The sequence below is a fragment of the Antedon bifida genome, chromosome 5 (genome assembly GCF_963402885.1).
Source record: "Antedon bifida chromosome 5, ecAntBifi1.1, whole genome shotgun sequence".
Taxonomy (NCBI): Eukaryota; Metazoa; Echinodermata; class Crinoidea; order Comatulida; family Antedonidae; genus Antedon; species Antedon bifida.
The window spans coordinates 20,641,903-20,655,593 of NC_136230.1; the positions used below are offsets into that span (position 1 = coordinate 20,641,903).

Consider the following 13,691-nt stretch of genomic DNA (forward strand, 5'->3'; position numbering starts at 1 on the left):
GGCAGATCAACGAATTCCAAACAAAATAAAAAAGAAAAACATAGGCTTATTTGTTTCATAGACGAAAGTGTTAATATTTCGTAATGTCAATTCGGCAATATGTCCTATGTCGACGAAATAGTTGTCTGTCGGCCAATTGTCTGTCGGCGAATGGCCAGTGTTGAATGTTGTTGATCTTTACATTAGAAGATTATTCAAATCTTGTAAAAAAACAATTTCTCCGGGCAGGAACCTAGCAGATTCCCTCATTTAGTTTGAGAGTAATCTCGAAAAGAAGTCCATCTGGAAAAGAAGCCCGCCCAAGAATACTAAAAAATGAAGGAGCACATTTGGCTTCAATTGGCCTTAGTGCTGAGGCGGGAAGAGCACACGATAACATCTGTTATTTTTCTGTGGCTTTCGCCACCCGATTTTTGATGTTGTAAATGTTATGTTTAGCACAAAAATCAAAATTTAACAGCGTGGCGTGTTGACCGCGAATGACTAACAATACCATCTTTCCCACTACACCTGCACAAACTCATTTGCATAACAACGCCGACATACCAACGAGGAGATATAAATTCTTTTCTAAACACGTAACGAAGAGAGTTATAATTCCTTTTTTTCTGACATTAAATTGTTAGTCATTCGCGGCGGTCAACACGCCACACTGTTGAATTTTGAATTTAAAAAAAATTATATTATCAAAAATTAACTTGGCTCTCTTAATATCTCTCTTTCAAAATAAAAAAAAAACATTTTATATTTATTTATTTTTTTTAATCCGTAGAGATTCGAACCCCAGCTAGTAAAGCTGGGAGAATCAAATCCAAACGATAGAGCACTACCCCGAGGGCCGGATAGCTCAGTCTGTAGAGCGTCGTGGAACACGATTATCGTGGGTTCAAACCCCATGCCGGTCGGTGGAAAAGAGTTAAAGCTATGCGAGCTTCTGTGTTTGGGGTTCACAGATTTAAACGTCCCCCTTTCCACCACACATCATGAGGCAATAACATCAAAGCATCTGATGTGTAGTACCCCCAAGGCTGTGAGAGAGCCTTACCGTGCTAGAGGCAAGGGAGCACACCATCATTTTTTTTTTTGGCTACCCGCCTCTTTCCGATCTCGTAAATTTTATGTTTGCCGCCCTCAATTTTAAGAGCACCTAAGTTATGTCAGAAAATTAGGGGAAAAAAATAGAAATGTGTAAAGATGCCGATGCCTGGCCTGGCCAGTGTATTCCCTCTATTTATTTAAATACATATGCATTATTGTAATAAATAATTTTCACAATTTGTTGTGAATTTTTAACTTAGAACAAACGAAAAGGATTTCAAACCATGTACTACATTTTACTGTGTTTGAGCATGAATAAATGATATTGAGAAATCAAAACAACTGATACAATGAATTAAATGATGAACAATAGCAGCCTGAACAAGCCTGGCCATCCAACCAACCCATTGATTGCTACCCCTATACAAATATTGAACAGTTGGTATGCCGTGCGTTATTATGCAAATGAGTTGGTGCAGGTGTAGTGGAGAGGATGGTGTTGTTAGTCATTGCGGTCAACACGCCACACTGTTGAATGTTGTTGATCTTTACATTAGAAGATTATTCATATCTTGTAAAAAAACAATTTCTCCGGGCAGGAACCTAGCAGATCCCCTCATTTAGTTTGAGAGTAATCTCGAAAATAAGTCCATCTGGAAAAGAAGCCCGCCCAAGAATACTAAAAAATGAAGGAGCACATTTGGCTTCGATTGGCCTTAGTGCTGAGGCGGGAAGAGCACACGATAACATCTTTTATTTTTCTGTGGCTTTCGCCACCCGATTTTTGATGTTGTAAATGTTATGTTTAGCACAAAAATCAAAATTTTACAGTGTGGCGTGTTGACCGCGAATGACTAACAATACCATCTTTCCCACTACACCTGCACAAACTCATTTGCATAACAACGCCGACATGCCAACGAGGAGATATAAATTCTTTTCTAAACACTTAACGAAGAGAGTTATAATTCCTTTTTTCTGACATTAAATTGTTAGTCATTCGCGGCGGTCAACACGCCACACTGTTGAATTTTGAATTTAAAAAAAATTATATTATCATAAATTAACTTGACTCTCTTAATATCTCTCTTTCAAAATAAAAAAAAAACATTTTATATATATATTTTTTTTTAATCCGTAGAGATTCGAACCCCAGCTAGTAAAGCTGGGAGAATCAAATCCAAACGATAGAGCACTACCCGTTATGCCACAAGGTACACGAGTATGAAAGGTGACAATAGTATAGTTTTATACGCGCTTTATATTACGTCATTCTAATCGTTACGTCATAAATTTGCATATTCATGACGTACTTTTGAGGAAACGAAACTAGTTTTAACCTTTCTATAAACCAGAGGGCCGGATAGCTCAGTCGGTAGAGCGTCGTGGAACACGATTATCGTGGGTTCAAACCCCATGCCGGTCGGTGGAAAAGAGTTAAAGCTATGCGAGCTTCTGTGTTTGGGGTTCACAGATTTAAACGTCCCCCTTTCCACCACACATCATGAGGCAATAACATCAAAGCATCTGATGTGTGGTACCCCCAAGGCTGTGAGAGAGCCTTACCGTGCTAGAGGCAAGGGAGCACACCATCATTTTTTTTTTGGCTACCCGCCTCTTTCCGATCTCGTAAATTTTATGTTTGCCGCCCTCAATTTTAAGAGCACCTAAGTTATGTCAGAAAATTAGGGGAAAAAAAATAGAAATGTGTAAAGATGCCGATGCCTACGCTGGCCTGCCCACGTTCGTCCTGGAAAAAAAAATTACGCGGCCTGGCCAGTGTATTCCCTCTATTTATTTAAATACATATGCATTATTGTAATAAATAATTTTCACAATTTGTTGTGAATTTTTAACTTAGAACAAACGAAAAGGATTTCAAACCATGTACTACATTTTACTGTGTTTGAGCATGAATAAATGATATTGAGAAATCAAAACAACTGATACAATGAATTAAATGATGAACAATAGCAGCCTGAACAAGCCTGGCCAACCAACCAACCCATTGATTGCTACCCCTATACAAATATTGAACAGTTGGTATGCCGTGCGTTATTATGCAAAAGAGTTGGTGCAGGTGTAGTGGAGAGGATGGTATTGTTAGTCATTGCGGTCAACACGCCACACTGTTGAATGTTGTTGATCTTTACATTAGAAGATTATTCAAATCTTGTAAAAAAACAATTTCTCCGGGCAGGAACCTAGCAGATCCCCTCATTTAGTTTGAGAGTAATCTCGAAAAGAAGTCCATCTGGAAAAGAAGCCCGCCCAAGAATACTAAAAAATGAAGGAGCACATTTGGCTTCAATTGGCCTTAGTGCTGAGGCGGGAAGAGCACACGATAACATCTTTTATTTTTCTGTGGCTTTCGCCACCCGATTTTTGATGTTGTAAATGTAAAAAAAAATCAAAATTTAACAGTGTGGCGTGTTGACCGCGAATGACTAACAATACCATCTTTCCCACTACACCTGCACAAACTCATTTGAATAACAACGCCGACATGCCAACGAGGAGATATAAATTCTTTTCTAAACACGTAACGAAGAGAGTTATAATTCCTTTTTTTCTGACATTAAATTGTTAGTCATTCGCGGCGGTCAACAAGCCACACTGTTGAATTTTGAATTTAAAAAAAATTATATTATCATAAATTAACTTGACTCTCTTAATATCTCTCTTTCAAAATAAAAAAAAACCATTTTATATATATATATTTTTTAATCCGTAGAGATTCGAACCCCAGCTAGTAAAGCTGGGAGAGTCAAATCCAAACGATAGAGCACTACCCGTTATGCCACAAGGTACACGAGTATGAAAGGTGACAATAGTATAGTTTTATACGCGCTTTATATTACGTCATTCTAATCGTTACGTCATAAATTTGCATATTCATGACGTACTTTTGAGGAAACGAAACTAGTTTTAACCTTTCTATAAACCAGAGGGCCGGATAGCTCAGTCGGTAGAGCGTCGTGGAACACGATTATCGTGGGTTCAAACCCCATGCCGGTCGGTGGAAAAGAGTTAAAGCTATGCGAGCTTCTGTGTTTGGGGTTCACAGATTTAAACGTCCCCCTTTCCACCACAGATCATGAGGCAATAACATCAAAGCATCTGATGTGTGGTACCTCCAAGGCTGTGAGAGAGCCTTACCGTGCTAGAGGCAAGGGAGCACACCATCATTTTTTTTTTGGCTACCCGCCTCTTTCCAATCTCGTAAATTTTATGTTTGCCGCCCTCAATTTTAAGAGCACCTAAGTTATGTCAGAAAATTAGGAACAAAAAAAATAGAAATGTGTAAAGATGCCGATGCCTACGCTGGCCGCGTAATTTTTTTTTCCAGGACGAACGTGGGCAGAAATCATGAATAATTCATGTATAATTATAACATAATAGGGAACATTATAGAGGGCGCTATATAAGCATGCAGAGAGATTAAATAATTAGTGTAAACAGCGTTTGCCAACCGAAATGTTTGCTCTAGTGGTAAAGGCTTTAACCTATTACACTAAAGCCCTCGGTTCGAGGTCTTTCATGAACATGTTTTTTTTAATAGTTGAGAGAGATTATTTAGAGGGTTAGTATATTTAGGAAGTAGATCAGCTATCTTGCAATTCTTTATAATAGAAAATAATTAAGGTAATGAATTATTCATGATTTCTGCCCACGTTCGTCCTGGAAAAAAAAAAAACGCGGCCTGGCCAGTGTATTCCCTCTATTTATTTAAATACATATGCATTATTGTAATAAATAGTTTTCACAATTTGTTGTGAATTTTTAACTTAGAACAAACGAAAAGGATTTCAAACCATGTACTACATTTTACTGTGTTTGAGCATGAATAAATGATATTGAGAAATCAAAACAACTGATACAATGAATTAAATGATGAACAATAGCAGCCTGAACAAGCCTGGCCAACCAACCAACCCATTGATTGCTACCCCTATACAAATATTGAACAGTTGGTATGCCGTGCGTTATTATGCAAATGAGTTGGTGCAGGTGTAGTGGAGAGGATGGTATTGTTAGTCATTGCGGTCAACACGCCACACTGTTGAATGTTGTTGATCTTTACATTAGAAGATTATTCAAATCTTGTAAAAAAACAATTTCTCCGGGCAGGAACCTAGCAGATCCCCTCATTTAGTTTGAGAGTAATCTCGAAAAGAAGTCCATCTGGAAAAGAAACCCGCCCAAGAATACTAAAAAATGAAGGAGCACATTTGGCTTCAATTGGCCTTAGTGCTGAGGCGGGAAGAGCACACGATAACATCTTTTATTTTTCTGTGGCTTTGACCTCTACTGACCTTAAAAATGGTTCGATTAATTTTATTTAAATTTTATATGATTAAAAAACATGAATGCTACACAACGACACCAAGATCATACTAATTAGATGTTTGATTCTTGGGTTATTGCTATTATTGTTACCCCCTACCCCAAAAAATGTATTTTTATTGCAATTTTTAACAATAAAAAATAACAATTTGTATATAATTAACTGCAATTTTTATCTTGTTAACATATATTTTCTTATTCAATATGTCAGTAAGCACAAGTAAAACACAATTAAGATAAAAAATATTGAAAATTGTATATACGATATTGAAATTTATCTATATTTTGGGGAAAATTTGCATTTTGCAAAAGGTCAATGACCTTTTGACCTCTACTGACCGTAATAATCTTCCGATTAATTTTATTTAAATTTTAAAAGATTTTAAAAGATGTATGCTACACAATGTTTCTAAGATAATACTAATTGGATGTTGGATTCTTGGGTTATTAGGATAAATGTTACCCCCTACCCCAAAAAATATTTGAAGATAAAACACTCATGATCATTACAAATGACGCAAGTACATACAATGCATCCCTATATTTTTCTTGTTAACGTCGATTTTTTCACTCTATATGTCCGTGGGAAGAAAATGATACCAAAGAAGTTTAACTGTGGGGGGGGGGGGGGGGGGTGTTGCACGGTAACCCCCTCCAGCCCATGGACTATTCGTTCGACTGTCAAAACCACGAGGAAAACACACATGGTTCGCGACGGTATCTGACCCGGGGTCACAACTGTCAATCAAATAACCGTTATTTCGTGTTGCAGCTAAGAATTGCTCAGCGATAACCGGTTAAACGGCGTTCTAACACCGATTTAAATGGGTGTTTTTAACCGGTGATTTTGCGCTGCCTTTTAACCGGTTACCACAAATTTGTCCTGTTTCTGCTGCCAAGAAAATGGAGTTAATTTATTCACACCGATTTTAATTTATTCACACCGATTTTAACCGGTTATTTTGTATGCAGCAGAAACAGGCCTGGGCCTAGTATCCTTGCTGATTTTGTAATTTTACGTATGTCATAAAATGCTACTTTAAGGTCATAAAAACATTAGCGTAGATCAATTGCGCCAGATTTCAAACATTTTGGCAAAATTAATGTGTTTTTAAACCCAAAGGGTACTACAATTTACAAACAATTTGTAGTTAATTACATTTATTAATAATCTTGTAATATTTCAGGGAGATCGTTTAATTTGAATTAAGAAAAGTTATAATTAAATTCGTCGCATAAAGTTATGTTTGTCGCCGCCATAGCATCTAGCGCTTACAAAATATGAAATATTAATCATGCCACCAAGATCGCGCGAAAGCATAGCACACGACCTTTTCGTTCTTAACGACGGTTAATTAAACTGTGTTTATTTTGTAACATTGTGGGCGGTCCGCGCTCTGTCGGTTAGAGTCATGGAAGCTTTCATCTCAAACTGATGCATATCCTATTCTTTAATCCATGAATAGCCAGAATCCAAACTCATTCAACCGTGAGCTCTGCCGATCACGAGAAAGCTCAGCTTCGATTGGCTTACGATGACATCATATCACAAAATTGTGGTTTTGTAGTTGAGCCTCATGGAATATTCACAATTCTGTTTCAAAAATGAAATAATTGGACATTCTTTATGGTATGTGTATGTGTGCTTTTTCTCTAAAAGATTTGAATAATAATGGCCGTTTTTACTTTTTTTTCCCGGCACCCATGTTTTTCCCCACTGGATACGCTACTGATAGATGGCATGATGTGCCCATTGGACAAATTCACCACCAGTGCCAAAACTATTAAAACTGATTAGACGTACCGGAAAGTGTTGTTAATTACAGTCTCAGAAAGTATGATTTAGACTGCTGCTCCACTGTTTGTGGAGAATGCCACTCCATCAGTATGCTTTAATACCACCCCGACCTCCAATAGAGAGGGATGATACTGACAATGAAAGTGAAATGAATCAGATAGTACAAATGTAAAATAATATGTTAAAATCTTCGAAACTGTAAATAAATATGTAAAAACTGCTATAAAATGATACTTAGACTAATCTAGGGACCTTATAGAAATGCATTTGGTGAAATAAATTCTGTTGCAATTGTTTTCAACCATATTTTCATAGTTTTCCTGAACTATAAAAAGAGTATAATTAAGCATAAGTAAGCATAATTATTATTTGTTTGTTTTACAGAAATATTTGGATTTCAGATTTTTTGTTTGTTTTTTAAATATTCAGTACTTACCATTACTTTTTGAGAATTCGAATCCCTTGAATTTATCAGTTGCTGAAACTAAATAATTTTTTTTAATGATCAAATATTGTGTGACAGAGTGAAATAACGGATGACGTTAACAGTTTACAAAGAATTGAAACCTTGATAAAGTTTTTCACCGAATGAAATTTGTTTTATTTTTAAATGTTATCTAAATATCTAGACAAATTGATCGTCTTTTTGAGTTTCATTCACAATCATATACCTGACCATGTAGTATCACCATTCAGTTTTTGTTGGTAACTTTGAGTGCCCCAATACATAGTTTGTTCTACAGTGCGTGCACAGCTAGACCGAGGAGCATAGACTATCTGAAATTCAATCCAATTATTATCACATGATTGTCTCTTTCACATAGTAAACCATGCTTTACAAATTATTTTTTCAACGCAAGACTGAAAATAGTATATTTGTCAAAGAACGTTCTGGAAGGGCTAACCTACAATTGTACAAATATTTCTGAACCCTATTTGGTTATCATTTTGGTTGTTATGAAAGGTAGAGGTGGTTCTTTAGCATTTAGCCATTCTATGCAAAGATTACTTCTTGATTCTCTAAACAACATTTCAATCAAGCCAAAACATAATACAAATTCAAAACTGTACCAAAATCACTTGATTGTATGATTTTGTTATAAATTGAAAACCATATACACGGAGTACCGCATGTGTTTAATAGGTCTACTATTGCGTGCGTCTCCAAAATGTCGTGAATTTTAAAATATGTTGGTCCTACTCTTTTTAAAACCATTATACATACCTGATCTGGTACAGCATACTGTAGATCAGATGTAACTTTGCCTTCATTAAATGTGTAGTCAAATACACGTTTATCGGTCAGAAGGCCTGGGTCAACACATCCTGTATTGGTACCGTTGCCATCAGGATTGCCATCGAGAACATTGTAGCCGATACCGATAAAATTTACCGCTGGTATGATTGATAGTGACGTTGTTGCGGATACGTAAAGTGGCAGAATTATACATAGTAGGGTAAACATTCTGTATTGATTTCTGTTTTTAAATAATAACCACCTGTTTAATTATTTGGTGCATGAAAAGTGAGAAACAAACTAACAAGTTTAGGAGTAAACGTTAGGTATATTTGTATGTACAGTACTTACAGTTAGCACCTTAAACACAATAGAAAATGAAATAGTAACTCATACCTTATATATAATCTTACAATTTTATATTTTGATCAAAAGATTTAGTCTTACCTTTTTTCTCCCTGTAAATTCACCAACTGACATTAAAGAACAAAGGTATAATCAAGGATGAAAATTAATCTTATCTTTCCGTGGCGCTAATTAAGTGACATTAAATATACAATTACACCTGTATTTTCACACATAATATAAATATTCTTTATCAAATGATAACAAAATGCATCTAAATTAAACAGATAGTGTTGATAGACAACATGCGAGTTAAAACAACTACATCTGGTAGTTCTCATATGTTGGTATTCGTAACACATCAGAAAATACATTTACAGTTTAAAAATCTTAGAATACAATATACCTATAAAAAAACTGCCTGACAAATATTCCAGGATAAGATATAACTGTTTAAAAAGGCAGGCCTATAATAGTAGGGTTGATGCCCTAGGTTTGTAATTAGTAGTATATAACACGTTTGGCCTACATTCGGTTTTACTCTCTAGTCGCTACAGTACGATTTATGTATACTGAGGAAACAGTTTGATTGGGTCTTCCTTTGATTGGGGAAACAATATTTTACCTTTGAAAAAATACCATGTTAAATGACCATCAACACTGGTCTTTCGTTACAAGTCTGTAAACTTCGACTAAATTTAAATTATAAACTATGGCCTATAATGGAGATAATTGAGACAGGTTGTCTCAACTAAGACAGTATGGACTTAGATTTGAGTGAACGCACACGACGTTCACGTCCACACAGAGTCATAGTCGACTGTTACTCGTCGACAGATTATGAACGGTTAGATTAAGTGGACATTTACGTTGACGTACGTGCCAGTGAACGTATGACGTAATGACCTTGGGATCTGACTTTGTAATCTCTAGTAGCCCTCGTGGAGCTATGCACAGATGTGCCCGTGGTAATACACAGGCTTAGGCCAGGCTAGCCTAGTTAAACTGAACGAAGGACGACCGTCCCAGTGATTAGACCCAGGCCTTAACCTGTTGTATTAAACTCTTTATTTAAAATAACCAATACAATTCACATTTTCTAAATTCAATTTTCTTAGTACATTCTCAGAAAATCATCGCGAGATCATTCTCAGCTGCCATGATTCTTTAAACTTTTGCAGCGTTATGACGTCATACGTCCACTCGTAGGCCTACTCATGTCAGAGAGCGAACGGAAAAATGCCACTGAAAGTTCTCAGATTTAGCAGTCGACGTGAAAATCGAGAAGTCCCTATTAATACTAGAGGGCACTACAGTAGTAATACCAGGCAAAAGGATTATATGGAAAACTCACGAGCCGTTGAGGCGTGTTAATCCGATTAAATTGCTACTTTTGTTTATTTATTTTATTTATTTATTTGAAATTACACCTTTAGATCGGTGGCACACTTAGCACAAAAGTGCAAAACAATTAATTAATTTACATACAGAAAAGTATAAAGGCAAAAACAACTATCAACCCCTCCCCTATCACTCCACCCCTCCGAACCACTCCAACCAATTTTAATCGATACAAAAGTAATTTTCAAGTCATGTGTTGATTTTAATGTTTTATAGATGTGGAGACTTGATTTGTTTTGTGATTCAATTCTCCATTCATCTATAATTATAGAGTTAAGTATTCTTAAAATTTCAGAAATTCAAAAGTAGACTTCTTTGTAATTTGAAAGAGTGGTGAAAATATTTTTGGATTCACAATTACATTTCAAGAATATCGTTTATACAAGATAGAAACTTATACCTTAAGTCTTTAAATTCACAATTAAGTTGTAGCATTTAAATAAATATAATTTGTGGCCATCGATAGTTTTCCATCTTTATAATTCTATGAAAGTATTTCATACGAAGAGCGTTATGGATCTCGTTAATTGGAGACCAACCAAGCTCTCTCTATTGTTTTGTGAATAAACCCATTTGGTCCCACACGCGCGGGCGGCGGCACGCGATTTTTCCTCTTTTGGTTCGTTTCGGCCCAAAGCGCCTCTTCGGTAAGCCCGCTCACCGATATGGAAGGCAATCACCGCAAAAATACAATTACAAACATACAATATATTCGTGGAAATATAAAACGCTCGCAGAAACGTACAATGTACTCGCAGAAACGTACAATGTACTCGCAGAAACGTACAATTTACTCGCAGAAACATACAACGTACTTGAAGAAAAGGACAACAAAAAGACATGCACAAAAACGTACAAAGTGTTCTCTGAAACAGACAAACACAGAAACGTAGTAGTCGCGAAAATGAATGCGCAGAAAATAACCATGGAATCGAACAAGAACATTCACAGGATGCGTTTTTCCTACCGTTGTTGTGGTCAGCTGAGTGTTCTTGGCCACGCAACAAATTTGCCGCTTCGCTTAGAAGCCCCCTCATTCTTCCGGGAAAATGGATCACCTCGTATACGATCCGATTATTTACCGACGCGGCGGGTTCAATCGGATGCGGGGCTATCTTAGGAAGTGATTGGTTTGCGTTTCCTTGGCCATGTTCATTTATAGGCAGGTCCATAGCTGTACTTGAATTGTTTCAAATTATGATTGTGTTGGAAACGTGGGCACCCAGGCTCGCGAATTAGAGGATCCTATTTCCAAACAGTTTGCGAAATACTTAAAACCGCGAAAGATGCTACTCTCCTGCGGCTTCTGCGACGCTTGTTGCTTTGTTGCCTAAATCACAACATTCTGTTCAAGGCAAAACACATTCCAGGCAAGGAAAATGTGTTGGCTGTCTAGGCTCCAAATTAACAAAGCATTGTTATTGGATAAGTCTCTTAGCGCTCATCCTACAGAAGTACAGCATGAGCTGCTTCACATTTAAACGGTCTGGGATCATTATGCAGTACGAGAAGTCCAGTTTGTGCTGCTTCTAAGTACTCAGTCACGAACGATGAAGCTTCTAAATTACTTGGCACAACACATGAAGTCCAGTCCCGGTTTCTCCATACACCCACAGCAAGGAGCAGCCAATCCCGCTCTGACACCGACAGCGGTCTCCTTAATCGAATCCTCCCTCGAGAATCTTCGATTTTTTCTAAGGTAAGTAATTATTTGTGCATTGATGTAAATATTATTATATTAATTTATATAACTGCAGCAGTTTACTTGTCTATTGCAATCTTCTTGAACTTTCTAGGCCGGGCTAGACCATAGTCCTTATTACAAGGTAGGCCTAGGCCCTCATTCTACAATGTTTTAATATATTTACAGTAATCTGTTTTTTATTATTTTATTAACAGTAGACCTAGCTACTACTGTAGGTAATATTTGAAAGTTGCCGTGAAACTTATAGGCCACCGTAGCTGCGTCATTAGGCATGTCAGATAGCCTCATTCAACAATTTGGGAGATGGAAATCTTCTGTTTTCAAGAAATACATTCGTATTTCATCGTTCAGTTCATAAGGGTCAGGTCCGTGGTTTTTGTTTGGTCTGGGTGGGAACCCATCCAAGGCTGGGTTTTTGGCGCTGACACCCAGACTCATGTCTCATTTCTACAGCCAATTTCATATTTTATTGTATTTTAATCAGAACTCAAGTAGATTTATAGATGTATATATTTGATGCTTAAGTCAAATTTGTTAACCTAATATTAAGTATTGTTTAGTAATTACAGTTTAATACTTTGATTTATACTTTGTTTTAAAATAGTCTGATTACTGATATCCGTTATGCAGTATTTGATTTATGGTTTCAGATGACATAACGTATAGGGCGTAACCCATTTTATATTATGTAATATAATTACGTTTTATACTATAAGTGATTTGTGTTAATATTTGTCATCTATGTTTTACCAATATACACGTTTTAATATTCGTCATTATAATAAATGACATTTCCATCCAATGATGGTTTATCTGTGTTTGTTTGTTGTCCTGTCCGGTCGCTAGCGTAACACAAAAGAACTTTCTTCTCTGGGTTCTTAAAAGTGTTAGGAACTCAGTTTAAGACTTGTTCTACCAGAAGAATCGTCGAGGAGTGACTTGAACTTGCGCTTATTTTATTGTATAGCTATGGTTTGCGGCACCACTGCCTTAACCGCCCGGCCACTCGACTCGTCCTTACTTCAATATTATGGACTTTATCACTATTACTGCTGGCTGGATATATTATAATCAAATCTTGGCCCTCCCAAAAACTGGACACTGAATAGATCCAATAATAAGTAAACTGGACCAACTTAAAGCAATGGGAACAGATATGAATTTACAAATTAATATCATTATAAGATGGACACGAAAAAAACATAAATTGATAGAAACACAATCGTCAAATTGAACAGGTAGGGTAGTGACCAAAACCCCCACATAACTGAACCAAGTTTTGTCATGGAACATAAACAGTCTCACAAATGAAATGAAATGATTTGAAAATCGAATGAAAATAGTCGTTGAAAAATTGTAACTTTCTCAACAGGCTTGTAAACAATTTTACCCCCATGGTTCAATGCATAAAGATTAGTATTAGTTTGGTGGACTTTTAAAAACTCATTCACTGATTTGATTATACGTTAATTTTGTGACCCCTCATGACATGGATATAGACACCACATTAATCTGTTTACACCCAGGGGCTGAAGAGTTATGAGCTATCAAATGACACATAAAGGGAACTGACCTTTGACAGTAAAAATCTGGCTATCACAGCTACTAAAAGGCTGCACGCTTGTTGGTGGTACAGTTTTAAAGATATATTGTCCCTCAAATTTGTTTTTGAATGTGTCATTTTATTGTCACATAATAGTTATTTTACCCGAAAAAATGAAATTTAAAGCAAAAAATACTTCAATTGTCTGTCAGACAATGGTTTTGAGTTATAATTAAACGTTTCTTTTCTCTTTTTATAATGTGAATTTTGTTACAGA

The 13,691-nt window shown here is 36.4% G+C and overlaps 2 protein-coding genes across 2 annotated transcripts in view; one reads left to right on the forward strand and one right to left on the reverse strand.

The window, feature by feature from the left end:
- The window catches only part of LOC144843746 (BRCA2-interacting transcriptional repressor EMSY-like), a 100,380-nt gene that overhangs the window by 80,334 nt on the left and 6,355 nt on the right, over nucleotides 1-13,691 (forward strand). The gene's annotated exons all lie outside the window — the stretch shown is intronic.
- On the reverse strand, nucleotides 7,847-8,648 carry LOC144843402 (perforin-like protein 1). Its single transcript, XM_078700187.1, has 2 exons — nucleotides 8,409-8,648; nucleotides 7,847-7,960 (listed from the first exon to the last, which is right to left on the reverse strand). Exons 1-2 carry the CDS (start codon nucleotides 8,646-8,648, stop codon nucleotides 7,847-7,849), a joined length of 354 nt encoding a protein of 117 aa, XP_078556313.1.

What these genes read in the sequence shown, in the direction of transcription:
- LOC144843402 (XM_078700187.1), bottom strand. Translation starts at nt 8,648, where the DNA reads ATGTTTACCCTACTATGTATAATTCTGCCACTTTACGTATCCGCAACA. An exon ending in AGTATGCTGTACCAGATCAG is followed by an intron (nt 7,961 to 8,408) that starts GTATGTATAATG and finishes ATTGAATTTCAG; the next exon opens with ATAGTCTATGCTCCTCGGTC.